This window comes from Heliangelus exortis, chromosome 8, assembly GCF_036169615.1.
Source record: "Heliangelus exortis chromosome 8, bHelExo1.hap1, whole genome shotgun sequence".
NCBI classification, from domain to species: domain Eukaryota; kingdom Metazoa; phylum Chordata; class Aves; order Apodiformes; family Trochilidae; genus Heliangelus; species Heliangelus exortis.
Window position 1 is genome coordinate 2,187,392 of NC_092429.1, and position 23,773 is coordinate 2,211,164.

Here is a 23,773-nt window from a genome sequence, read left to right on the forward strand (position 1 = left end):
TCCCGCCCTGCCGGGGCCGCGTCCCGCCCTCTCAGCGCCGTTTCCAGCCGGCGGCGTTTGACCGGCGCACGGCGGCGGGAGAGCGGGGAAGGCGGCGGGAGAGCGGAGAAGGCGGCGGGAGAGGCTCCGGGCACCGCAATGTCGTAGGTATCGGGGCGGGAGGGTAAGCGGGGCTCTAGGTGCCGGTAAGCGGGGCTATAGGTGCCGAAAAACGGGGCTCCAGGTGCCGGAAAACGGGGCTCCAAGCGCCGTTCTCCGCCCCTTCCCCGCCAGGAGCCCGTGTGGGACGTTGCGAGGCGGAGCGCTGCTCCCTGGCGGGCTGAGTCCATGGCCGTTCCCTGAGGAGAGATACAGTCCCGGGGTTATCCCGGAAAGGGGAAGGGAAGGAGGTTTTGTGAGGAAAGGAGGGTGTTTGTTCCTAATTCTGCCTTCCAGGTGTTGGATGGGAGCGGGGGATGCTGAAGCCGGTGGGGTCCTGAGGGCAGAGCTCTGGCGGAGCGGGGAGGGCTTTCTGTAGGGTGTGTGTTCCCGGCTTCCCCAGAGAAAAGGGTTTGTTTGGATCCTCAGAGCTCATGGATAAAGCCCGTGGAGCTGTGGGATGGGGTGGAGGAGTAGCAGGAGCCATGCCGGGGGTTGTGCAGCTCTGGGAAGGCATCGCAGGGCCCTGGTGATGAGGGGCAGCCCCGGCCCGGTGTCCCTGAGGCCGGATCTCTTTGTACCATCCCCCGAGGGGAATAAATCCCCTTCATATCACTCCTGTTCTTTGCTGTTTATTCAGCAATAATCCAGCAAGTCTGGTGCTACCCTTGAGTATCTTTGCTAATCGTGGGTTTCTGAAAAACAATAGGGAAAGGATGTTGCTGCCTTACAGCAGCAGGAAGGTGAGGCCATAAGGCTCATCTTGCCTATGGATAGGCTTGGGATATTGTCCCAGCTTCCAGGTCCTACTATAATTTCAAACATAATTTAGGATAGAGCTATCATAGGTTCCAACTTCTGACAATCTTTCTCTTGACCCCTGGGACCCTTTGAAGTGATGATGCCAGGCAGCAGTAATACGGAGGAAACATCAAGGCAAAAGCTTCAATTTTTTGGTATTTAAGTCTCTTTGGTTACACAAATAAAATACCACGTTAGCTGGGAAATGATCATGTGTTCATTCTGCTTTTCCAATAAATAAATAAGACAGTTTTGGGGGCATGTTTTGAAGATGAAGCAGTATGTAGATACCATATAGGTGTTTTCTGGTTTACCCAGTGAAAGCTGCAACTTAAAGGGAAAGTACCTGAAATAGTCTTAAAATGCACTACAGTACTTTCTAGAGTATTTTAAATTAAATAATACAATCAAGTCCCTGATTCTGTATGTTCTTTTTTGTATATTAAATCTGTTCTTGACTGCTACCTTTGCATTCATTCATAAATGAATTGTGAAGGAGAGAAAGCTAAGTGCACGTGGAATTAAAAACACTCTTAAAAACCCATTCCTACAAAGAAAGTTAAATTGCATACCTAGATTCTCTCTGCTAAGCAGTTCCTCATGTGTAAGTGGTTTCATCAAAGCACCAACTCAGTGAGTAAAGGTCTCCCAGTATTAGCAAGGAACTGACCTGGAATGATAGATGAACAATATTCTTTAGAAGCAATAGGTAGCTCTTTAACCTGATAAATATTATGGGCAAAATAATAATTGAAAGTGTGTACAGCTAGCTATAAGCACATGCCATCTTTTGAAAGATCTGAGAGAAGACATTTTGGCCAGCTGGGTCTTCATGTTGGATGTCTGGATGATTTTTTTTTTTCAGTGGTCTGAGCTGATAATTTTATTTCTTTTTCAGTGGTCCTAGCTAGGATTGACTGCATGTAGACTGAGGGCCCAATTTTTAACTTATTGTGAGTGAATCACAGTTGCCAGAGACTTACCAGCTCATATTATGGCATCAGAAAGAGAATCACTAAAAGAAGCCCAGAAGCTGCTGGACAGGATGGATTGGAAGAAGAGATGGAAAGTTGACCTCCTGAAGCCCAAACTGTACCCATGCAGCTTCTCCCAATGTTGAGGAGCTTGCCTGGAATGGGACTACTGCCTCTTTGCTGCCACAGCTCAGGGCTTTGCAGAGCTTTTGCAGGCCAGCAGGTTGAAATTGAAATTTGAAATTTGGGCTGCCTGCAACTCTCAACAGTGTGCTCAGGTAGCCACGAAGGCCAATGGCATCCTGGGCTGGCTCAGGAAGAGCGTGGCCAGCAGGTCCAGGGAAGGGATTCTGCCCCTGTGCTCAGCCCTGGGGAGGCCACAGCTTGAGTCCTGTGTCCAGTTCTGGGCCCCTGAGCTCAGGAAGGAGATTGAGGTGCTGGAGCAGGTCCAGAGAAGAGCAAGGAGGCTGGGAAGGGATCCAGCACAAGTCCTGTGAGGAGAGGCTGAGGGAGCTGGGGGTGTTGAGGCTGGAGAAGAGGAGGCTCAGGGGAGACCTCATCACTCTCTCCAACTCCCTGAAAGGAGGTTGGAGCCAGGGGGGGGTTGGGCTCTTTTCCCAGGCAACTCTCAGCAAGACAAGAGGGCACAAGAGGTCTCAAGTTGTGCCAGGGGAGGTTTAGGTTGGACATTAGAAAGAATTTCTTTACTGAGAGGGTGCTCAGGCATTGGAATGGGCTGCCCAGGGAAGGGGTGGATTCTCCATCCCTGGAGATATTTCAAAAGAGCCTGGATGTGGCACTCAGTGCCATGGGCTGGGAACCATGGGGGGAGTGGATCAAGGGTTGGACTTGATCAGCTCTGAGGTCCCTTCCAACCCAGCCAATTCCATGATTCTATGATTCTATTGCTGTACACAATACTTGACAGCTTTTACAGAACATCATCTTGACCAGTCCACAACTTTCTAAGAGATTTTAAAAATCTTTATAATTTAGTGGGGTGCTATTTTTTTTTTTCATGTAGTTTCTCATTTGTCTTCATCCTACAGCTATGTTTGAGTCCAGATTCTGCTTTGCTTTGGCTTCCAGCTTCTTTTGAAGTCCATCATAAAAACTTCCATCATAACATGCCTTAGTATAACATGCAAATGCATTGGCCCCTAGAGCACCCTTCAGAGCAGAGGTATTAATAAATATAATGTTTCTGTGCTGCCACTGGGGTGGAAGATGGAATGGAGTCTGCTTTCCTTAAGCAATATGGGTTTCTATTTTAAAAAGAAATACATTGTAAAGAATTCCATCAAACTGCTGCAGCTTTGGCTGCCCTGTGGCAAGAAGTTCACACACATTTTTAATTTGTTACCTGTTTACTTGGCTTTTTAAAGATAGAATACTTTCCTTCTCCTTTTTTGTGACAAAGATGGTTGTAAAACACTATCCATATAAGACTCTTGACTGAGTTATATTTCAAAGGTGTGTTTTCATTCTGTTTTTCCAATACTTTAATTTACATTTTTGGAATAGTAACATAAATTTCAAAAGGATATGTTTGGAATTAGGTCACCTTGATTCCTTACAAGCCAAAACATTGTTTTCCAAGAGAATACCAGTGAATTTGGTTCTTGAAATCTGATGTGTTTTCTAAATCATCTTTAATTTTATGTAATATGTGTTTCTATAGATATATAGAATAGGGACTATTCTTATAAAGAATTTAATTTTTTTTTTTTTTTAAATCTAATGCTTTAAACTATTGCTAAGATTTAGGAATGGGCTTTAAAAGTTTTGGTTGTCTCTGGGAAAAATAGTCTTAATTTATGTTGACCTTTCTTTCCTTTGAGCATTTAGTCTGCATTCAATAAAATTTTGATGACTGCTCTTTAGAAGACAGCTGTACCATATAAAGTATTATAAATATTCAGCTTTCCTCTTCTAGTGTTGCCATTAACAGCTGGGCATCCAGTTCAGCAGAGCAGATTTTTGCAGAGAGAGCTTGGCATGTTCCTGAATCAGGATGGTGAAGAAGACTAGCAAATAGTTTCTTATGGTTTGGGGACCTGTAAAGACATAGAGCATCTGTTCCCCAGCTAAGTCCTAGTCTGGCAGCACTGAATCATGTTAAGAGCTAAAATGATGGGAAGAACTACTTTTTTCACCTTGGCTGTACCTGTGTTTCAAATGCCTGATACATTATTTCTGCTAGTGGCAAGATAATTCCAACCCTTCTTCCTCAGAAGGTATGGAGATGGTAGTGGGTTTGCTTTTTTTTCTCATTGTTTGTGGTCTTTGAGAAAGAGACAAACACCCAGTGTGATTTCTCTTCAGTGCCTTGGGTTTTATCTCTTGAACAAAATGGAGAATTGGGTTTTCTTGTGCAAATATTTTATCCTTCCAAGCCAGCAATAGACAGGACTTCAATCAGTTAATATATTTGCTTTGCATGCCACTGGTTTCTGTGTAGTATTAAAAAAAAAAAAAAAGTAAAATGTCTTTTAAACATTACCAATTGAGAAATCTTTGTGTCTAGATGACCATCAAACTTGTCCATATCTTTCTCTTGCAGAGTTAAGAGAGCACTGAAGTTGGACACTGTTAGAAAAGATCAAGTAAGTATTTTTTAGTGGATGGAATCATCTGGGCTGCACATGTATGTATGTGTATGTTTATCTGTATGCACATGTGGGTGTATAAACAGGATATTTCATCAGAGCTGCATTTTTATTGTTACAGATCAGACCTTTTCTAGATCTGCACAAAATTACTGCTGAAAACATCAGTATATTTCTTGTGTTCCATTTGTCATAGGACTGCCTGGCTTTAGGTACTGTGCATCTGCATGAATCACTTGAAAATAATGGGGAAATATGCATATTTTTATTGCCATCACTATTTACCCAAGAGCTGAATGAGTTAAGATCCTTGGTAAAACCATTTATTAGAAATTAGCTCCATTATCCTGGCAGCAAATGTTCTGCCATGTAATTGTACATGGAACAATATGGAATTATGATAATGCTGTAATTTGCATATTATAAACTGCAGAACTGAAAGGAAAACATTAAAGGCATTTTGATGTCAAGGATATAATTACCTCCCTCAGCTAACCTGGCATAATGAAACAATAAAGCACCAGCACTGCAATAAATTTCACCACAGTTATCACAATAAAAATAAAATTGTACTGTTGCTATTATTTTTTGTAAATGCAGCTATAGTTTATGTCATGACATATGTCAATTTATTACCTGCTCCAGACCAGCAGTGGGTGTTGCTGCAGCCACCAGTGCAGGGGAGCTTGTGAGGATGGAGGTGTTAAAAGGAGGAAGATTTTGGAAAAGTATAGAGAGAAATAGCTGGCCAGCAAACAAGCTCCCCATAAATCTCCACCTCTCTGTCATTTTGCAGAGATCAGTTTATGTGCAGCATGTATTTGGAGGTCTCACTGGTCTTTAGCAAGATAGAAATGTGCAATTTTAAAATTTTTCCAGGCACTTTTTTTAAATTTAAACAAAGGTGGCAAAATACTGCAGTGGCACTAAAAAAAAAATCATTAGCAATTTAATTAGCAGCTTAGTGTACCATTACCCAACTTGTTCTGCTCAGAATGCAGCTGTGACTGTAATTTTGCATCTGTTTCTTGGGCTGTAGTAATGTTTTTGTAGATGAGTGGTCCAGCTGAAATTACCTAGAAATCTTCTGCCCTAAAACTATTCCTGCCCCCTCCTCATAAGATGGAAAGAGTTGTTTGTTGGTTACCTGCCTTCCTGTTCTTGTGAAGCAAGAAGCTTTACAAAGGTCCCTCTGAATGAGGAAAACTTCCACTGGTCAGAGTGCCCAAAGCATGTCTGAACCAACCAGAAATCAGTATTTTTAGATGCTGTAATGTTTGTATGGGATCATTAAAAAATTGCACAACTGGATTAGGACTCTTCTTGCTGGAAGAGAAATTCTTACTGACAAAAAATACTGACCTTTGAAGTACTTTGTGCAGGTAGCTGCTCAAAAGGAGTCTTGGTTCATATCCAGAAATACAGTGGCTGAGGTGACTGCTGTTCCAGCAGGAAAAATATCCTGGAAGTGTAAGCAGATTGGAGATTGAGTGAGTGTTATGAGTGGCATGAAGACAAATTACAGCTCCTCAGTTTTAAGGCTGGAGTGAGGCTCAAGTAGGTAGAGAAGGCTGTAGTTGTTTGGGAAGGGATGTGTCATTCCTTTGCTTGCTACAGTTGCAAATATAGGAGAAATAAATTAAATAAATTAAATAAATTTGCTACTCGCTGAAAGGCCCAGGATTGTAACAAGTAAAAAATTAAGAAATCTCCTAGCTTCCTTTTCTGTGATGTTTCCTCTGGTGATACTATGTTTCCAAGAGGGAAAAAGGGTCACTAACCTGTGGAAAAAAAGTTTTGGTTTGGTTTTTTTTTTCCTTATATATATTAGTAGTGCAGGGAAATCCCAATTTCTAGGAGTTGCAAGTCATTTAGAGGGAACTCTGTCCCACATAATCCCAGTTAATATTTCTGAATTGCAAGCTGGTTCTTTTGGAAGCTCTGCACAATTCCTTTAACATCATCAAGTACCTCCTTTTATATCATTAGACATATTGAAATCCTAAGCCAGAGACAAATTCTGGGACTTAAAGGACTCACTTGGGTTGTTTTACTGTTTTGTTTTGTTTTATTAACTTACATGTGTTTAGAAAATCATTTAAAATTACTGTCTTTTGATAGAATTAAAATCTAAAGGTATTTGCTTATTGTTCACATATTAAATTCTCAATACTGCAGGAAAACTGACACCAGTTTTTCACTGCATTGAAAAAGCAAAATCAAACAAACAAAAAACCAGCCAAGTGTGGATGCCAGATTACTAAATCTCTAAAAAACGTTTGAAGGGCTTGAATGTATTTATTTTGCAGAAGGAAAGTTCACAAGTGCTGCAGGTTGAGATGGACATAGGGCCTTTATTTTTAGCCAATATTTATGTAGATTCTTTGTCTTCTGCTCCATTTCAGACATGTGCTGCAACACCTTTGAAGGCCAAAAAGAAAAATCTGAGCTCTTACTCACCAACCACAGGAACTTGCCAAATCAGCCCATTTTCATCTCCCACGAGCCATAATGCACAAAACCTCAGAAGCCACCCTTCAGATGGTTAGTTGAATATTCTGTCTTTATGTTTTTCTGGTTATTGCCTGGATTTAGTGCCTTATCTCCCATGTGGTATGTTTGATTTCTCCTCTTAAAGGATTTTAATGGCTTTTGGAAAAGCAGATGTTGACTTTGAAAGCTTGAGGGGTTTTCTGTGTAAATCTTGGGGGTGTTTATGAAACAACTGGCTTATAGACAAGTTTTCCTTTCTGTTGATCAATATTAGAATTGTTTGACTTTGGATCAGCAAAAAAACCCTGCACTGGCATTTTTGCCAATAATTCAATGAATTCTTTTCTTCAGACATGTTTATCCTAACAATGTCCTTTGCTGGGTTTCTTTCTAAATTCCAGCTTCCACTGGCAGAACTGGTAGGTGCTACTGGCAGTAGTTCAACTCCTCTACTTTGCATTCTTTATGTATTTTCAGTAGCCTAACCTGCTTTTATGTGGGCTTTCAAAGTGTTAAGGAATCATTAAATGACCTCAGCCCAAGAGCTTTTATTTCCTTGCAGTACAACTCCTATAAAGATGGTTGTCTTTATCTGAATAATAATAATAATCATCATCATCATCATCCATCACTTTTTCTTGTTAGAAAGTTCCTTGTTCAATTACCTTCACTATTTAAAAAAAAAAAAGCTGTCAGGTTTTGAATTTGTTCAGCTTTACTTTTCAGCCATCAGTTCTTGCTGTGCCTTTTTGTTGGGTTAAAGGGATTTTTATGCCCCATATATTTTAGAATTTATGTGCAGTAATTGATGCCTCACTAACATACATGAATTATGAAGAGTAGAAATATTGTGAGCAGGACAGAATAATCACTGTTTGAAATTTAGCTAGATGTCTACAGAGTTTTCCATTAGCTGTTACACCACGTGGATCTGCAAAAGTGGATTTTTTTCCTCCAGGATGTTTCAAAGCTATTTTTTAGCATCTGTACATTTGCATTACATGGAAAATGGAAGAAAAAGGGGTCAAAATGTCCTGTTTTAAAATCCCTGTACATTAGGATGTCAATGGGAAAGGTGAACATATACTGTATTTCCATACTGATATTAACTATGGACATAGGGGAAGATTCTTTTCTGCCTGTATAAAGGCTGATCACATGATTATTGCTGACATTTAGATGGATAATTATTCAGCAATGTAGTCTTAAGCTACTTTATTTTTTCCCCCTGTGTTCATACAGCTACAAGATGGTGGTAGAGAAGACTTCATCTTACACCACAGGTTCCAGGTTGTCCTTTTAAACCCCCAGTTTATTTTCTCCTTCAGCAAGGAGACTTTAAAGTACTGGAATGTTTTAATAGCTTACACATACCACTTGGGAGGTGTTAAGAGTATAATCTATATTCTTTTTTTCTGTGACCAACATGCAAAACCACAACAGAATGGAAATTGGCACAAAATAAATGCTATGAAAACCTACTTTGTGCAAAGTACACGAAGTAGTAAGCATCTGAGGGGACAGCTGGAAATTTCTTGTCTTAGGAATATCATTTTCTCTTGAATAACAGTGTGGAGGAATTTAAAAAAGGCTGAATACCAACAGAATGCTAAGGTTGCTCAAAAGTAATGCTGACTTTTAAAACTACAGTCATTGACACAAGATAAAATTTTAATCTATTTTTGTTCTAAGGTGATTTCTGCCTGAACTGCTCAGGTTGTGAGAAGTTGTGTAAACAGATGGAAATTCAGGAGGTCTTTTTGTGGCCAGAGGGCTATTGTTATACATATGAGGCCTTCAGAAGTGGCTGCTGAGGAATCCCAAGTAGATAGCAGCCAGCAGCTGAAGTTATTGTAGTGCAGCACTAACTTTCCTAATCTCATCAGGAAAAACATCCCCCTGTCCCCTTGTTTGGGGAGAACAGGCTCTGTTTGACACTTCCCTTGGAATCTCCTCACCTCAGAACCTCACCCAACCTACAGAAAGACAGTACAGACAATTTAGCACTCAGAGCCTTTTGAAATAATTTGCAGGATTTCCTTGGAGTTGTTTACAAGCTGGAGTTGGAGGAACTTTTCAGAGGAGGAAAAAGGAGGTTTCATTGCTCAGTCAGCACCATGTTTTCATGACAATGCTCTGTGCTAATGAGCTGTGTTTAGGCAGTGAAGAGGATAAAGAGCTGCTGAGCAGAACACAGTAGCTGTCAGAATTACACTAATTTCCAGTATACAGTAATCCCAGGATTTCCACAAATACAAATGTACTGTGAAATGATGAGAGGTCAAACCATAGTGAATGCAGTGTGTTTCATCACAGGGGATTCTGTCCTGCTTCATAAGTGAGTTTTGAGGTTTGCTTCTCTTCCTAAAAGATCATTGAACAGTCAGGGTTCATCCTAACACCTTTTCTTTGTACTTCAAATATCCTATATCTTTTTTTTTGGTCTTTATTGTTTCTTTTCTTTCTAGTGAACCCCCTGGGAGACAGCACTGAGGAGACCAATCCAGAAAGCATTTTATCCAGGAGAGGGCAGCCTCCAACAGAAGAGGATGTGTAAGTGTGGCACCGTGGCTGTGATGCTGTGATTTTTACTTACAAAAGATGAATATTTCAGACAGAATTAAATTAATAGCTGTTGTTTTTTTAATACTTCCACAGGATTGGATTCAGAGGCACTGAATGGCAGGCTTACAGTTGTAGGTACAGATTAATGCAGGGTTTGCAGAACAACTGCCCAGCCAGTTCTGCCTTGCCCTGCTGGTGTGGGGCACATGACACTGCTGCTTACAGGAGGCACCTTCATGGTGCTCCACAAAGAGATATTACAATGAAACTGCCAAAAGGAAGGTATGGTTTGCCTTTCCAGACTCCTCTGGAAGTGTACATTCCTTTACCTTGTTTTTGGAAGCATTAGCTGCCACAGATACAGAAACAGACAGCCACACTTTGCTTAAAAACCAGCCCCAGCTGGTCATGGTGAAACCTCATGTTTGCTTTGCATAATCTTCTAAAATTCTTGACTTTTTCAGCTAACCAAGAAAGTCTGATTCATAGCTCAGCATCAGCATGGCTACACCAGAACTCTTCTTCTCTCCTTACCAGCAGAATAAATGTTTTTATCATGTCCTGTGATTCATTCAGACCCCGTGGCCTGTGCATTCAGCTCATGACAGAAATTCTCCTGTCTCTAGGTCTGACACACTCTCTCTCCAAAATCTAAAGTGGCTTTCCTGCTGTCACTAAGAGCTCACCTCAGGGTACTGCCAACCTCCATTCCCTGCATCCTCCTTTGCTGCTCAGCTTCCTGGCACTTCCCATCTCCTCCTGCTCCTGCTGGAAGTCCTTGCTCTGGCTGTGCCACTGGAAGCATCATCACCATGGTAGTGCAGTACCTGTACTGGAGAGTTAACCCACCTTTAAGAGTTGGGGGGCTGTCCTTGAATGGATTTCTTTCATCATATAATGATAGATATTTTATGCATGCATTTCTTTTTCACTAACAAATAACATTTGTGACATTTATTCAACTAAATATTACCTATTTTATGTTTGAAGTTGTAGCTCTTCCTTTTGATCGTTGCACTTGAACTCTCAGGGTGTATGTTGATTTTTTTTTTTCCTTGTAAATGGATGTTCTCCCTCACAGTTAGCTTGAAATTTCTTCTGTTGTAGGAAGACAGGGAGTAGAATTGTTTGGATGGCATGTTAGATAGTAAAAAATAAACTCTTACAGTTGTACCAGTGGAAACTGAATAATTGGGGGATTTTTTGTGGTTCAGCAAAGGCCTTGGTCAACACATATAGACTGGTTTCTTAGTAACTTTGAAATGCAGGTTCATTTGAGTAATCATAGTCTTCATTGACATGGAAATGTTTGTGCTCAAGAATTCAACATTTGTTTTTAAACTCTAAGATTAGCAGAAGAGCAGCAGTTAGTGACATGCCAGTAAAATACATTTAGAAATTAACACCTGCACAGTAATATTTATGTGAACTTTCTACCTGTAAAAATACAGTGTATGGAAGTATTTTGTAGGACACACTGACACGAGCACTTTCCTTTCTGCACAGCTTTCTGTTCCTACCTTGAAACACATCAGGGAGAAGTTTTTCTCATACTGGAGTTGCTTCTGAATTTGGAGTTTTTTAGAAGGGTGATTCTGTGGGAGGAAGCAGCAAATAGGTTATTTCTCTGTTGTCTCCCTTGATTTGCATCATAAAATTGCTCAGAAGCCTGAACATGCATTGCAGGAACTTTTTTTCACTACAAATTCAGTGCAAATCCTTGATTGAAGCCTGCCTTTTACATCTGGTGTTGTTTTGTCTAGATCTTCTGTGTTGTTTTAAATTTTATTGCAAAACCCATGAAACTCTGAAGGTTGACCATTTTTACACTGGTAATAAGACACCTTTGTGTGGTCTTGTAGTCCATGGGTTTGGGAAGCTCATCCTCTTGGTTAAATTCCTGCTTTTAGGAACAAAATTCCTGGTTTTACCACTGCCTGCCTGCACAAGCCAAAGAAAACCCTCTAATATTGTTGAACCTGAGTTCTTATCCTTAAAATCAGGATATATCTGTATATATTTTTGGCAGTTCCCATATATATCCTAACCACAAGCAAGTTATATTTGGTGTTAGATGATACAATCAGGTTGCAAAGCCCATCTGTTCACAGCTTATCTAGATCCACCCTGGATCCAACTCTGGGAGACACTGTAAACACTGATTTTCAGCAAGCAGTGATGTGGCTTATTGAAATAGTTTTATTTTAACCTTTTTCTGCAGGTTCATGGAATTGCAGTCCAAAGTGAAAAGTTCCTTGGGTAGATTTCTGGAAATAAGAGCAAATCTGAGAAGCCTACAGGTCTGTTTTACACTGATTTATTTTTTTAATCTACTTTTAATATTGGATATGAAATTAATATTAAAATCTTACATGCAATATTTTAATTTTAAGGAGCAGGGAAGCAAATAAAATACTTGAAACTCAGAAGGTTTGACTTGGAAGTGAAGAAAATGCATAAAAACATCCCAGAACTTAGTGGATTTCATTTTATTATTTTTTAAACTAGAGGAGTTGCTTTACCAAGTACATAATTTTTAATTTCTGTCACTCCTCATTTTGTCCATGAATAAAAGCATATGAAGTAGTTATCAACTATTATTTATAACTTGAAGTATGAATTATTATTGCCTAGATTTTTATGTCCTTGATGATTAAATATCCCTTTGTGTTGAAGTGATGGTACTGTTTAATTTATCACTAATGTATCATCACTTAACAGTCTGCTTAATACATGCTAAAATGCAAATCACTCCTCTCTTTTATTCAGATTTTGTTTCCTGAATAAATTTAGCACCAAGTTGGTTGCTATATATCCATAGCTTGTAAAAAATAACTCACTGGATTCATGTTGATTTATTTCACTTGCATGAGGGCTCTGACAACGTTCTCGTTGAAAACAAAACCAAAAGAAAAAAAAAAGGCTGAAAAAAAGACTTGATACTAATCTAAACTATTTTAATTGAAATGTTTAGCTAGAAAACTCCATTGAGAAACCCTCTCAGTGTCTCCCCAGATTGACAGCGTGTGTTTTTAGACCTACCATGAAATGCTCTGTGTGTTCAGTAGCATCTTAAACGCTGTTAGATTTCCATTTTACTGACATATTACAGCAGGCTTGTCCCTGTGCCAAGATTGCTTTTCAGGGGATCAAGTGTTAATCTGTTTAAACAGCTGAAGACTCACGAACGAATAAATAACAGGAGATGTTTAAGTAACACACTCAGAGGCACCTGAGTGCTATTTTCCAAAGCAGCAAATGTTCCTCCCCCTGGAACTTCTGCTGAGGTGGAGTCTCCTGCAGCTTTATGGAAAATTTCCCGATTTTTTTTTTTTTTTTTTTTTTTTTCCGTGGGTTGTTTTAAATAAGTTGTAAGTAGATAGTTCGGGAATGAGATTTAACGATGTCTTTAATTCTAGTTTGGGGTTTGGTTGGGTTTTTTTTTTCAGGCTTTAGAGGGCAGTGGTGAGCTTGGAAATATTATTGCTGCCTCCGACTTGTCCTGCGACTTGCGTGCTGAGGTGCAGAAAACCCAAGAGCTAAGTAAGGAGGATTTTCGATTATATTTATCCCCTTTTTAAACAGTTTAACAGTGATCACCCCAAAGGTTTCCCTCCCCCACTCCGTGCTGTAGTGGAGTGTTAACCCCAGGACTCTGACGTGTGGGGTTTTTTGGATGTCTTTATGCATCCAACCAGGAAAGAAAAAAAAAGGCAGCCCCACCAGCCCTTTTCTAACTCACAGGCACAGACAGGGAAAACCTGGAAGAGCAACACCTTTTCTTATGTAAATAGTTAGATACTTAGTGGGTAGTTAGCTAGTGATTAGGCTAAACCTTTGCACTTTGATTGCATTCCCTTTCTTCCCTTTTTGTGAGGAAGTTGTTTTGTTTGTTTGCCTGTTAGGAGGATTAGGCTGAAAGTAGAGTTTCCAGGCTTTAAAAAAATTGCTATTCATGTCTCTTTAAATTATGGACATACCAGATGCTTATTGTGTTGGCAGAAGAGCACTTCACAGCTGGCACATCTGTAATACTTTTGCCAGGGAACCTAGAAAGCCAAAGATTTTCATTTCTCTGTGACCATTTTCAGGAAACTCTTAAACCTTGATTCGAATCAGAGAGTCTGGGGACATATCTGAAACTGCAAAAGTGCATCCAAACTTCTCTTAGCAACTGCCTCAACAATTGGAAGGAAAGTACATGATGGGAAGATATTTTAATGCAAAAAAAAAAAGCACCTTGTGTTCATGGTTAATAGCAGAAAAAAACAAAACAAAACAAAAAGAAAACCCCAAAATTTATTAGATTTCAGGAAGAAGCAAGAAAGATCTCCTTGGCCAGGTCATTCCTTTAAGAAAGTGGTGAAAGGAGCTGTGGGCACCAAAGAGCACCCAAACTTTTTGCCTCAGAAGAGTTTGTTCATTTGTGGCTCATAAGAGCCACACTTTTTCTCTGCACCCCCATGGCAGGGTGGTGGCTGAGGTGTGTGTCTAAGACTGCATTTCTTTTTCACATAAATACCATTGCTTTGGTAAGTTTTTCATACCAACCTCTGCTGGTCTGAGTCCCAGGGAATAGGAATAATCCATGCACACACTCCCAGTCCCTGTGCCCAGGCTCTGGAGAAGCACACACAAAAAAGAGAAAAACATTTCTTAACCTGCAGCAAACAGGATGTTTTGTTGGGTACATTATTCAACAACCTGTTTGGTTTCTGCAGTGTAAAAAGACTTTGAACCAGCTGCAGGAGAGCAAAAGCCAAGGTAACTGGGACTGCTGCTTTGTCCATGGTTGGAAACAGGTGCTAGAGATTTTTTCCTACCAAATGGGACTCTTCTAATGCATTAGGTGCATGTGCCCCAGCAGCAGGATTTCTCCACCACACAATTCCAGCAACTTTACCAGTTTAATTTACCATTTCTTTCCTGATTTGTTTCCCTCATTCTGTGTAGTAATTCCCACTGTAATGCATGTAACCAGATGCTTTCTTACACAGAATAATGAAGTTTTCTGGAAACAGTCTGTTTATATTGCTACCCTACACTGGGGACCTGGCAGTAAGACTGTCCAGATGTCAGACCTAGTGTTGACATTTTCTGCTTCCAAAATGGGACAGGATCATCTTTTCCCTCCATTTCTGAATTGGAATCAAAGAACAATGTCAGCACAAGAAGACAAAAATGGGAATAAAATGTGCTGAGGCTTGGAAGCACTTCTCAAATTTTGTTTCATATTGAAAATGTTTTGTTAGGGTTTTTTTGAGCACATAGATGAGGGAGGAAGGTTGTAATTGCTTGAAGAAGACAACAATGCTTTCAAAGTGAGAAAGAAGGTGTAGGTATTATTTTCTTTGATATCTCTTTCATATTTTTAAATTCATATTCATTTATTTGACCAGTGAGCCAAGCAGAGGAGCTACAGCTGTTCAAAAGAAACCATGGAAAACTTCCTGCCCAAGGTAAGAAACCTCCTATTACTCCTGTGCAACAGATGTTTTGATGATTCCTTCTAGTTTATTCCTTCTTAATTCTTTCCACTTGAAATAAGTTGGGTGTAACCATTACTACATGAAAATGATCATAGCCAAATATGTTTCTCCCAAGAACTTTTGCACTCTTCCATTTCATGTTGTTACTTTCATGGTATTGGATGTTTTACCACCAGAGTGTGAAAGGAGAAAAAAAAAATCAATTTTGCACTTGAGGCAGAGATAGAAATAAGTAAGCCAGGTCCTAGAGAGTTTACAGAGCTTTTATGTAGCCCAGTTATCCTTCCTCACTCTCCTCCCTCCCCCTGCATTTTCAGTCTGTAAGCCAAGGAGCACACACTCTTTGCAGCAAAACCTTTCTCACCTTATAGGTATTGTGAGGTGTTTAGCACACCCCAGGGGCCTGTGAAACCCTGACTGTTTGGTTGCTTCATAACTAGGGCTGTGAAAACATCTAAAGTCTGTGGGATTTAATAGAGTGCAGCCCACAGAGCCACTTGAGTGCCTTGTCTAGCTGGGAAGGTAGCAGAGGGGATACACACAAGATTTGGGGTGGTTTTTTTTTCTTTCACACCCTGTAAAATCAACAAACATTCACCACTGATATTCCTCATGCCTTCATGTATTCTGCCTTAGAGCAAAAGAGAACCAAGGACTACTTCATATCATGAGCAGCACTCTTGATTTTCCTTCCATCTGCTCTTCCACCTGCCTAAATCCTTTCTGCTGTAGGGAATTCTCTAAAGGAAAGAGACCTAAGTTTCAAACCTAATCAGCAGATGACTGCAAATTAAAAAGGAGTTTTAAGGAAGTTGGCTGATTTGTGCAAGCTGCTATTTCTGCTGTACCTCTGTCCTTCTGTTGAAGTGATCTCAGTCCTTACCTGGGAGCTGCAGTCCTTGCTTCCTTTGTCTGCTGCTCCCTCATGGTCACCAGGGCAGATCCATAGTTCCATCTCTCCTCTGGAAAGCAGCCCCTAGAGCTAAACACAGTATGTTAGATTAGAAATGAGATATTTCGTGGAAGTAGGATGGAAAATAGAATTATGAGTTTAAAAGTGGACCAGTTTTGATGAGTTGTCAATGTTGCTTTAATAAATAGTAAATTAAATTTTGCAGTCTTGAAAATGTAGGAGGAGGAGAGGCAAAGTATGTGATAAAAGGAAAGCATGGGGATGTTTTACTTTGCCTTTTTAGCTGTGGATGTGTTTTTTTCCTGATTATTTTTAATTAGTTATGCTGAAGATTTAAAACTTATGACTGTTCTGTGGCTCAGTGCAGAAGGAATGTCACATTATCATCACATGGTGAGGCATGAAATTTATTTACTTTACATACACAACCTCTACTTAAAACAACTCAATTCAAAACATTCCTTGCTCAATGGGCAGCATTATGTACAGCTCAGTATATCATTTTGTGTGCCCAGGATAAAAAAGGGCAGCATTGTTTGTCCATGACTAGCAGTTACAGTAAACAAAATGTTTTTTAATAGAATGTAAGCAAACTGTAAAGCAGTTGCCAAGAGATGAAATCTGGTTGGTAAGTTGCAGCCCCAAACATGCTTTCTGTGTGCTGAGAATGAATGTGTAGGTTGCAATGTGCATATTTGCAAGGAAAATGTAGTAAGTTCAGAGTCTGGAGGAGTGAAGACAACATTCTAAACAGGAAGGCTCCTTAAGATGGTTGTTACAAGTTATATTAGGACTTTACTTCCCCAAAACCACTGACATAAACCATGTCCATGACTCCATCTCCTGTACAAGTAAGAAACAAAAGAGTGTTCTAAGATCAAATGTTAAGGAAAACTCTTTTCAGGCTGTATCTGGTAATGAAGTAAAAAAATACTTTCTTTTCTGTGTTGCTGTTCCTCCTGCCAAGGCCACGGGCAAACATGATCACCCCTGTTAAGTTTCATTCTGAGCATTCCCAACTTTCCTGCTGTTTTTAATGTGATGGACAGACACTTGCACTCTTTCCAGCAGTAGTGGTGGCTTTCCAAGAGGCTGCATCAGGATTCAGTAGATGGAACTTCATTGGATGCCACTCGAAATGACTAATGAAAGCAAAGCTGGAGAGATAAAGGACTAAGTAATGAGTTCCCACTTGCCAGTCCCATTGTTGGAAGACTCTGCATATATGGCAAAAGATAAGATCCCATTTTAGAAACACTGCTCAACACAGATGCCTCCTAAAGAAGCAGAGTTCCTTCTCAAAGCAGATAAAATGGGAAGAATATTTTTTTCCCTGGCTTGTCCCTCTTTATGTCATTTTGAGTTTGGACTTCTATTGCATCTCTGTGGACCAACAGCTGAGTAGCTTGGGTCTGGACTGCTGGGGAGTTGCTGTGAGGGAAAATCAAGTTTAAAGCAGTTCCTGCATTCTCCCAAGGTCCTTTCTGTCAAATCCCAGGCTTCTTCCCAGCCAGAGTTTGACAAGGTCTCTCCAGCAGCCTTTTTGTGAAGTATATTATTTCTAAAAGCAACAAGGTGATGCTGAAGGACTTTTTTTTTTTTCCAGAGAGGTTATTATTAGATAGAAGCTTCAAGCTCGTGTTTGCAAATGATATGTTGAAGTTCTTAGCATTAAAGACCAGGTTTGGTGTCATCAGAAATGTCTGCTCTGAGTTCATGGCCCTGCAGTGCTTGGTGTGGTCATTGGTAATCTTCAGTCCCACATCCAACCAAGACATGAGTTGCCCTCTTGGCCTACTCAGGCTGTGGAACTAAGACTGAAATTGAACTACAAATAACTATTTTCTGAAAACAAGCTCTAAAACCTGGTATTCAATTGAATTCAGGTTCAGTCAACCTAGTCCTGGAAAACCTGGATGCCTCAGGCTGTGTGGGGACAGAGCTGATGCTTCCCCAGACTAAATCTGTGTCCAAGAGTCTTCTTGTGGGCTGAAAGGGCTGCAGGCAGGCAGGAGCAGTCACTGAGACTGGCACAGCTTAGCTCCTTAGGGTGCAGGTGGATGGCAGAGAGTAGAGAGAGGTGGTGCAGAGGCACTGCACACATTCCCAACTGGCAGCTGATTCCCTGGAGCTGAAACCATCCCATGGGGATAAGCTGTACCCTGGGAGTGTTGTGTCCTGTGTCACCAGGGAGACAGCTTCAAGAAATCCTAATTTTGTTCATGTGGAGAGGGAGGGAGCCTGGCCCTGTTCATCCCCCCTTGCCTGGGGAAGACCCATCTGCATTTCTGCTCAGGCAGGTTTCCTGCATGTAGAGATGGGGAGATTTGGCTCTCTGCTGTGTTTGTAAGTTGTTCCTCAGTGTGTAAATGGGACTGCACCCAGTGAAACCCATCTGTATCGTGGGGATTTAAAGCTCTGGTTGCTCAGGCTCAGTTTGACTTTACTTTTTCTCTCACCCCATACAAGCAAATCCTTTTTCAGTCTGCAGCCAGGCAAAGCCCCTTACAATCTATCAGAGGTGACAAAACCCCATCAGCCTGGTGCCCAAACCCTGCACTGTCAGTGATTTTCTTGAGGTGAGTGAATAATCCTGTCTACTGAAAGGGAAAGGAGCTGGTGGGCAGGTTTCTCCTGGACCCCTCTTTGCCAGCAGGTTTTGGGTCTCCTGGACTGTACCTGCACCTGGTGAGTGGGTGTCCAAAAACACAGCCTGAGGCTGTCTCTGGGTCTGAGGTCACCAGCACAGTCTGCTTTTTGGGGATGGAAGGAAAGGGGCAAATTACAAATCTCCAGTGATTTAACACCCTCTGCTATGTAGATGAAATATTAAGCTATTAACTGCTGTGGCAGATCTAGAAATGCACATGAGACATACGACTACAGGCCTCAGATGTATATAAATAGAGAACTGTCAACCTGCATTTTATATTTAGGTGTCAGCACCCACATTTATTCATGGATGTCACACTCCTGTTTATTTACCTATTTACCTTTTTACAGATGCAATAGCTATTAATTTTTAATTCCAGTGGATCTAAGCTTTAGAGTATTAAGCTTAATGAAAAATTAAAAAGAATTGTTGTTCTTTCAACAGCTACATGTAGCAACTTCTACACCAGGAAAAACACTGCTTTCTCCCATGAATATAATTATTTTAAATTTAAAAAAAAAAAAAAAGAAACATTAGTTTGGGCTCACTTAGTAGCAATTATATGTTTAAGAGGTGTAAATAAAATAACTTGCTATCCAGACATTACAAATATCCAGGTGCTCTGTATGTGCTGATGACAACAAAATTGAAAAGAAAGACTGTAATAATTCTGACTGGTTTTCTCTGCAGAAGATATTGATTATTTGTGTGTGGTGAGAGATTTGGAAAATTCAATTAAAGGAGTTGTGCAAAGGTTTCATAAATTTTCCTTGTACAGCGTGTACACAGACATTGTTGCGTATTAAATCAATGCAGCACTTCACAATATATTTTCTTTGAAACATAAAAATAAATAACATTTAAACAGTTCTGCTTACTACAGAAACAAATTTTATTTTCTGTGAAGCATTTAGTCATGTGCTATCACTGACTCATACACATTTGCCAGCTGTAACAAATTTTATAGACGTTTTCTCCAGAGACATAGCTCATATACTATGAATTTTTAAATGAGCAAATGGTGAAGAAGGGATGTCAGCAATATAAAAATTGATCAGTTAAAAGATAAAAGCATAAGTAAAGAGATTTGTATGGTAGTCTTAATAGGTTTTATTAAATAAAAATACTATAAAAAGACAGTAATGAATAGACTGAAGGTTTTAACTGTGGTTGAGGTGGAGAAGAATTATTCTGGCACATTTAGTAGAAGATTGGTTTTATATCACCTGACAGGTGAACATTTTTTTCCTCTCTGCTTTTTAGATCTGTAAATGTTTTAGAGCAGTCAAACTCGGCAAGGAATGGGGGTGGAAGTAAGAGGAGAAAAGAAACTTGGGAAGGTTCTACCCTTTTAACACTTCTGCAGGCCAGGGCCAGGAGACAGGATGGCAAAGGGCAGCAAGGCTCCCACCACACCCCACAGGGTGAGGGTCTGGTGACCCTCCAGCTACTGCCTTACCCTAAAAAACATGGAGCTGATGAGAAGACAAGAGCTGGTCTTGCACCCTGGCATCTTTCTGGTCACCTCCACAGATCCCTTCCTCTCTCTCTGAGCTGTTCTGCTCACGACCAATTTCCATCCAGAATTTCTGCTCATGTTCTCTTGGCTTTTACATAGTTTTCTTAGGAGTTCTGCACAGGAAAATACTAAGAGTGAGAAAGGTGGTTGTGGTTTTTTGTGTTGTTACAGTTTTTAAGAGCAACTGATTGTCTTCTTTAGCTCAAAAAAAAAAAAAAAAAAAAAAAGCCAAACCCCAAAACATCTTTAACTCTACCACAAGCATTTTAAGCAGCTGAGGAGTAAATCATATGATTTGGTTACTTGGCTATCTAAACCTTAATATCATCTGTGTAAATATTACCATAAATAAAGCTTTTGTCAAAAGGTGCTCTCATGGTGTGTTTCTGGGAAGGAAGCTGAGTTCATGGTGTTTTCTCTGGACAGCTTCTGAGAGTGAAATGCAGCTCTTGGCCTGGCTGCTGTGGTGTGTGGGTTCTGTCAGTGCTGCCCAGCCACAGTGCCACACCTGGGGATGAGAGGCTTCACACAGACTGGGTTTGGTACCAAGAAACCAGCTGGTACTTAAACCTCTCCTTTTCTTGTCATACAGGAGTGGACAGTTTGGGGTTTTGATAGGGAATGGTTTGAGGGTGCTGTGAGAATCTGGGTGGTGTTTATGAGGTTTGCTCAAGCTCCAGGTAAGGTCACTTGGCCCTCATGGCAGCCCCACAGGCAGGTCTCCTGTGACAGCAGGGATCTGAGGATAATCTTCCCCACCACCACCCATGACTTGGGTGGCTTTGCTGCCTCTCTCCATCTCAGTTTTTTTGCAGCCCCTTTCCTCACAGCTGAAGTCTTTTTAGCTATAAGCTGCTGTAAATGTCTGTCTGGTGTTCTCAGGGTGTTTAATACAAGGCAAATCATTTGGAATTCTCTCTTCACCCTTCTGTGGTGGTGGAGTCAAAAAGCAGTATGAACCATCAGCAGGCCAGAGCTGATCACCTGCTGCAGAAAGGCAATCCTGGCACCTGCTTCCAGGCCCTTTCCCCCTGTGTTCTCATTCCCTGAGTTCCTTTCTACCCCTGCAAGCTTTTCCTCTACTTCTTCCAGCCATCTGCTCAGCTCTTCACCATGACCCTGCCCTCCTTGAGGAAGGGGCTCCAGTGGGGTTGCTTGCTTTTGCCACCTCCTTAGAGGTCCCAGGGAATGGCTGTTCCTCTGATCCAATCCTTGATTGGATTCTGCAGAATCTGCTGATACAGTTCTTAGGGATTTCTGTGTGTTCTCTTTTCATATTTATAGCAGGAAAAAAAGGGACCAGCTTCTAATACTTGTAACACAATCTGTTCTGCCTCACCATCCTTGGTAATGAGGTAGCATAGGTGTGTACACACAAGTAATTAAGACAGACTCCTAATAACTGTTGAGACATGGTAACTGCATGAAGTAACAGGGGCTCTGTTAATTTGTTTAACTCATAACTGCGTGGTAATTTCCATAAATTCTGGAGTAACACCATTGTTCTCTTTATCCCAACTGATCTTCCTCCTCCTCCCCAGAGTGCATCCAGCCTGCCAGCAGTGCCATGTTCTTGAAGTCTCTCCTTGACTGAGGTAAGAAGCCCCTGCTCTGCTGGGTGCCTCCTCCAGCTGCCACATCCAGGTGGGATCATCCCAGGGGCTTCCTTGTAAAACATCTGTGGGGTGATCCTGTGTGGGGACCTGCAGACAAAACTGCAACAGCTTGATGGGAAAAGCTGCTACTCCGCATGTGGTGGTTCTCACACAGTTACTTTCTCCTGTCCTCTCTATCCTTTCCCGAGTGTGACCAACACTGTAAAGCCCTTTCCTTTCTTACTGTTAAAAAAAAAAAAAACTAGTTGTGGTAGCTAAATGATCTTTTAGTACCTACTTCTCAACTTTTCTAGAGATAAAAACTACAGCATTTCCTTTAAAAGTCTTAAATGATTGCAGGTCAAGGGAAGGCTCTACATTGCCTTAGGATGTCTGTCTGTCCATCTCTCTATTTTTTTATGCAGTGAGGCTCACACTGGACATAGGATAATTCTGCACAGGTCACATGAGCACTGATGCCATTGCCTAATTGCTATTTATTTTAGTCATTCCTTATCTCCACACAGGCATTATGTGAAAAATGCATTCCGCATCAACCCAGAGTTCTACATCTGCTTGACTGGACTTAAAAGGAGAGAAGAAATGCCTGTAAACCAATCTCCCCAGCAAATACCAGGTCGGGATGGCTCATTGCACTGGCAGGTGCACATCTAGATAAAATTTCTGGCATCTATTTAAATTTAACAATGTGCCCAAGCAGATAATCTCAATGTAAATAATACATCATGGGTGCCTTACGCAAGCGCGGCCACAAAACGCTGACTGAGGTTTGCTTGGCAAGTGAGTTGTAGCTTCTGTGGGTTCTCACTGCAAATAAAACAAAGCTAGAACCCTCCTCCCACCAAGAACTGGGGGAGAAGAATCCATGTTAAAAGATGAACTTTGGCTCCCAGGCCCCGTGGGAAGTGGCTGCTTCCCACCAGGGTGGAGGGGACACACAGGCTCATGGAATGGAGTCCCCACATTCCCCAGCCAGCAAAACTGCTTTAAATTAATGCATCTCCTTTTGCAACAACCTGCCCAAAAATGTGCAACTTCTTCCTAATGGTGATTGGGCTCAAAAGCTCTGCTGTGGAATGAATTATGCTGAGTGCTGAACGTGTTTGCTTACAAACACCACTTTCCCTGCACAGTTAGGGACATATTTGTCACCTAGGAAGGTGTGGTCTCTACAGCCAAAATAAGACACCCTGTTACCACAGATGGTTCTACTAATATTTGCTTTTTAGAGCAAGATTTTAGTTTAGTTCTGGTAGTTAATGATACATGGGGAGAGTCTTTACCAGTTCCTCCTTTTCTCTTTCTTTTTTCATTATCCTCAAAACCACCTTTCCACCCTCCATCTGAGACCCTTGAGTGAGATGCAGCCTCTCGTGTTGGAAAGCTGCAGAAAAATGATTTGGGGTGGTGGTTTTTTATTAAATATCAACATAAATGCACACAACTGAACATCCTTGTGTGCTCCCCCTGCAAAGGGCTGCTACTTGAACAAATAAACCAATTTGTCCTACTAATATCCTGAGAGACAGCCTGATAATGTGTTCCATTGTGTTTGCACTGAAGCTTTGGGAGTTTTTAATTGACAAAAAAATGTTCTTGCACTCCAGACTGTGCAGTCTGACTGGGAAACAAAAAGTCAGTGATTGCTTGAAGGGAATTGTGTCAGCTCCTCTGTTTACCTTTTGCACCCTTCTGATCTGAGCTGTCTCTGCTGTTCCTTTTGTTGTACAAACAAGATTCACCAGCTGATTGTTTTGTGTGCTAATGGCAGGTCAGCCTGAACCAGCAGTCCTTCACCTGCCCTGATTGTAACCTGGAAATTAAATAATTATTGGTCTGAAAAGTGTCTGCAAATGAACCCGATGCTATTGTAAATAAAATGTTCTGTGTAGTCTTGGAAGAATAAAATAAAACTTACAGAAAAATAACACTAAAGGTGATGATGGACAAGTTACAGCAATCACTTAGACCCTGGCAATTACCAAATCAATGTGGGATGTACC

General features: G+C 40.9%; 1 protein-coding gene across 1 annotated transcript; it reads left to right on the forward strand.

Moving 5' to 3' along the window:
* The first annotated feature begins 38 nt into the window (after positions 1-38).
* On the forward strand, positions 39-23,695 carry ITGB3BP (integrin subunit beta 3 binding protein). The gene is made up of 9 exons (XM_071749935.1): positions 39-143; positions 4,477-4,519; positions 6,928-7,066; positions 9,484-9,568; positions 11,802-11,880; positions 13,030-13,123; positions 14,980-15,039; positions 21,696-21,749; positions 22,277-23,695. The coding sequence occupies exons 1-8, from the start codon at positions 139-141 to the stop codon at positions 21,746-21,748; spliced, it is 558 nt and encodes a 185-aa protein (XP_071606036.1). The 5' UTR covers positions 39-138; the 3' UTR covers position 21,749; positions 22,277-23,695.
* The last annotated feature ends 78 nt before the right edge of the window (positions 23,696-23,773 follow it).

Coding starts and splice junctions, on each gene's coding strand:
- ITGB3BP (XM_071749935.1), top strand. Junction 4,520..6,927: donor ACACTGTTAGAAAAGATCAA/GTAAGTATTTTT, acceptor GCTCCATTTCAG/ACATGTGCTGCAACACCTTT. Junction 9,569..11,801: donor CCTCCAACAGAAGAGGATGT/GTAAGTGTGGCA, acceptor CTTTTTCTGCAG/GTTCATGGAATTGCAGTCCA.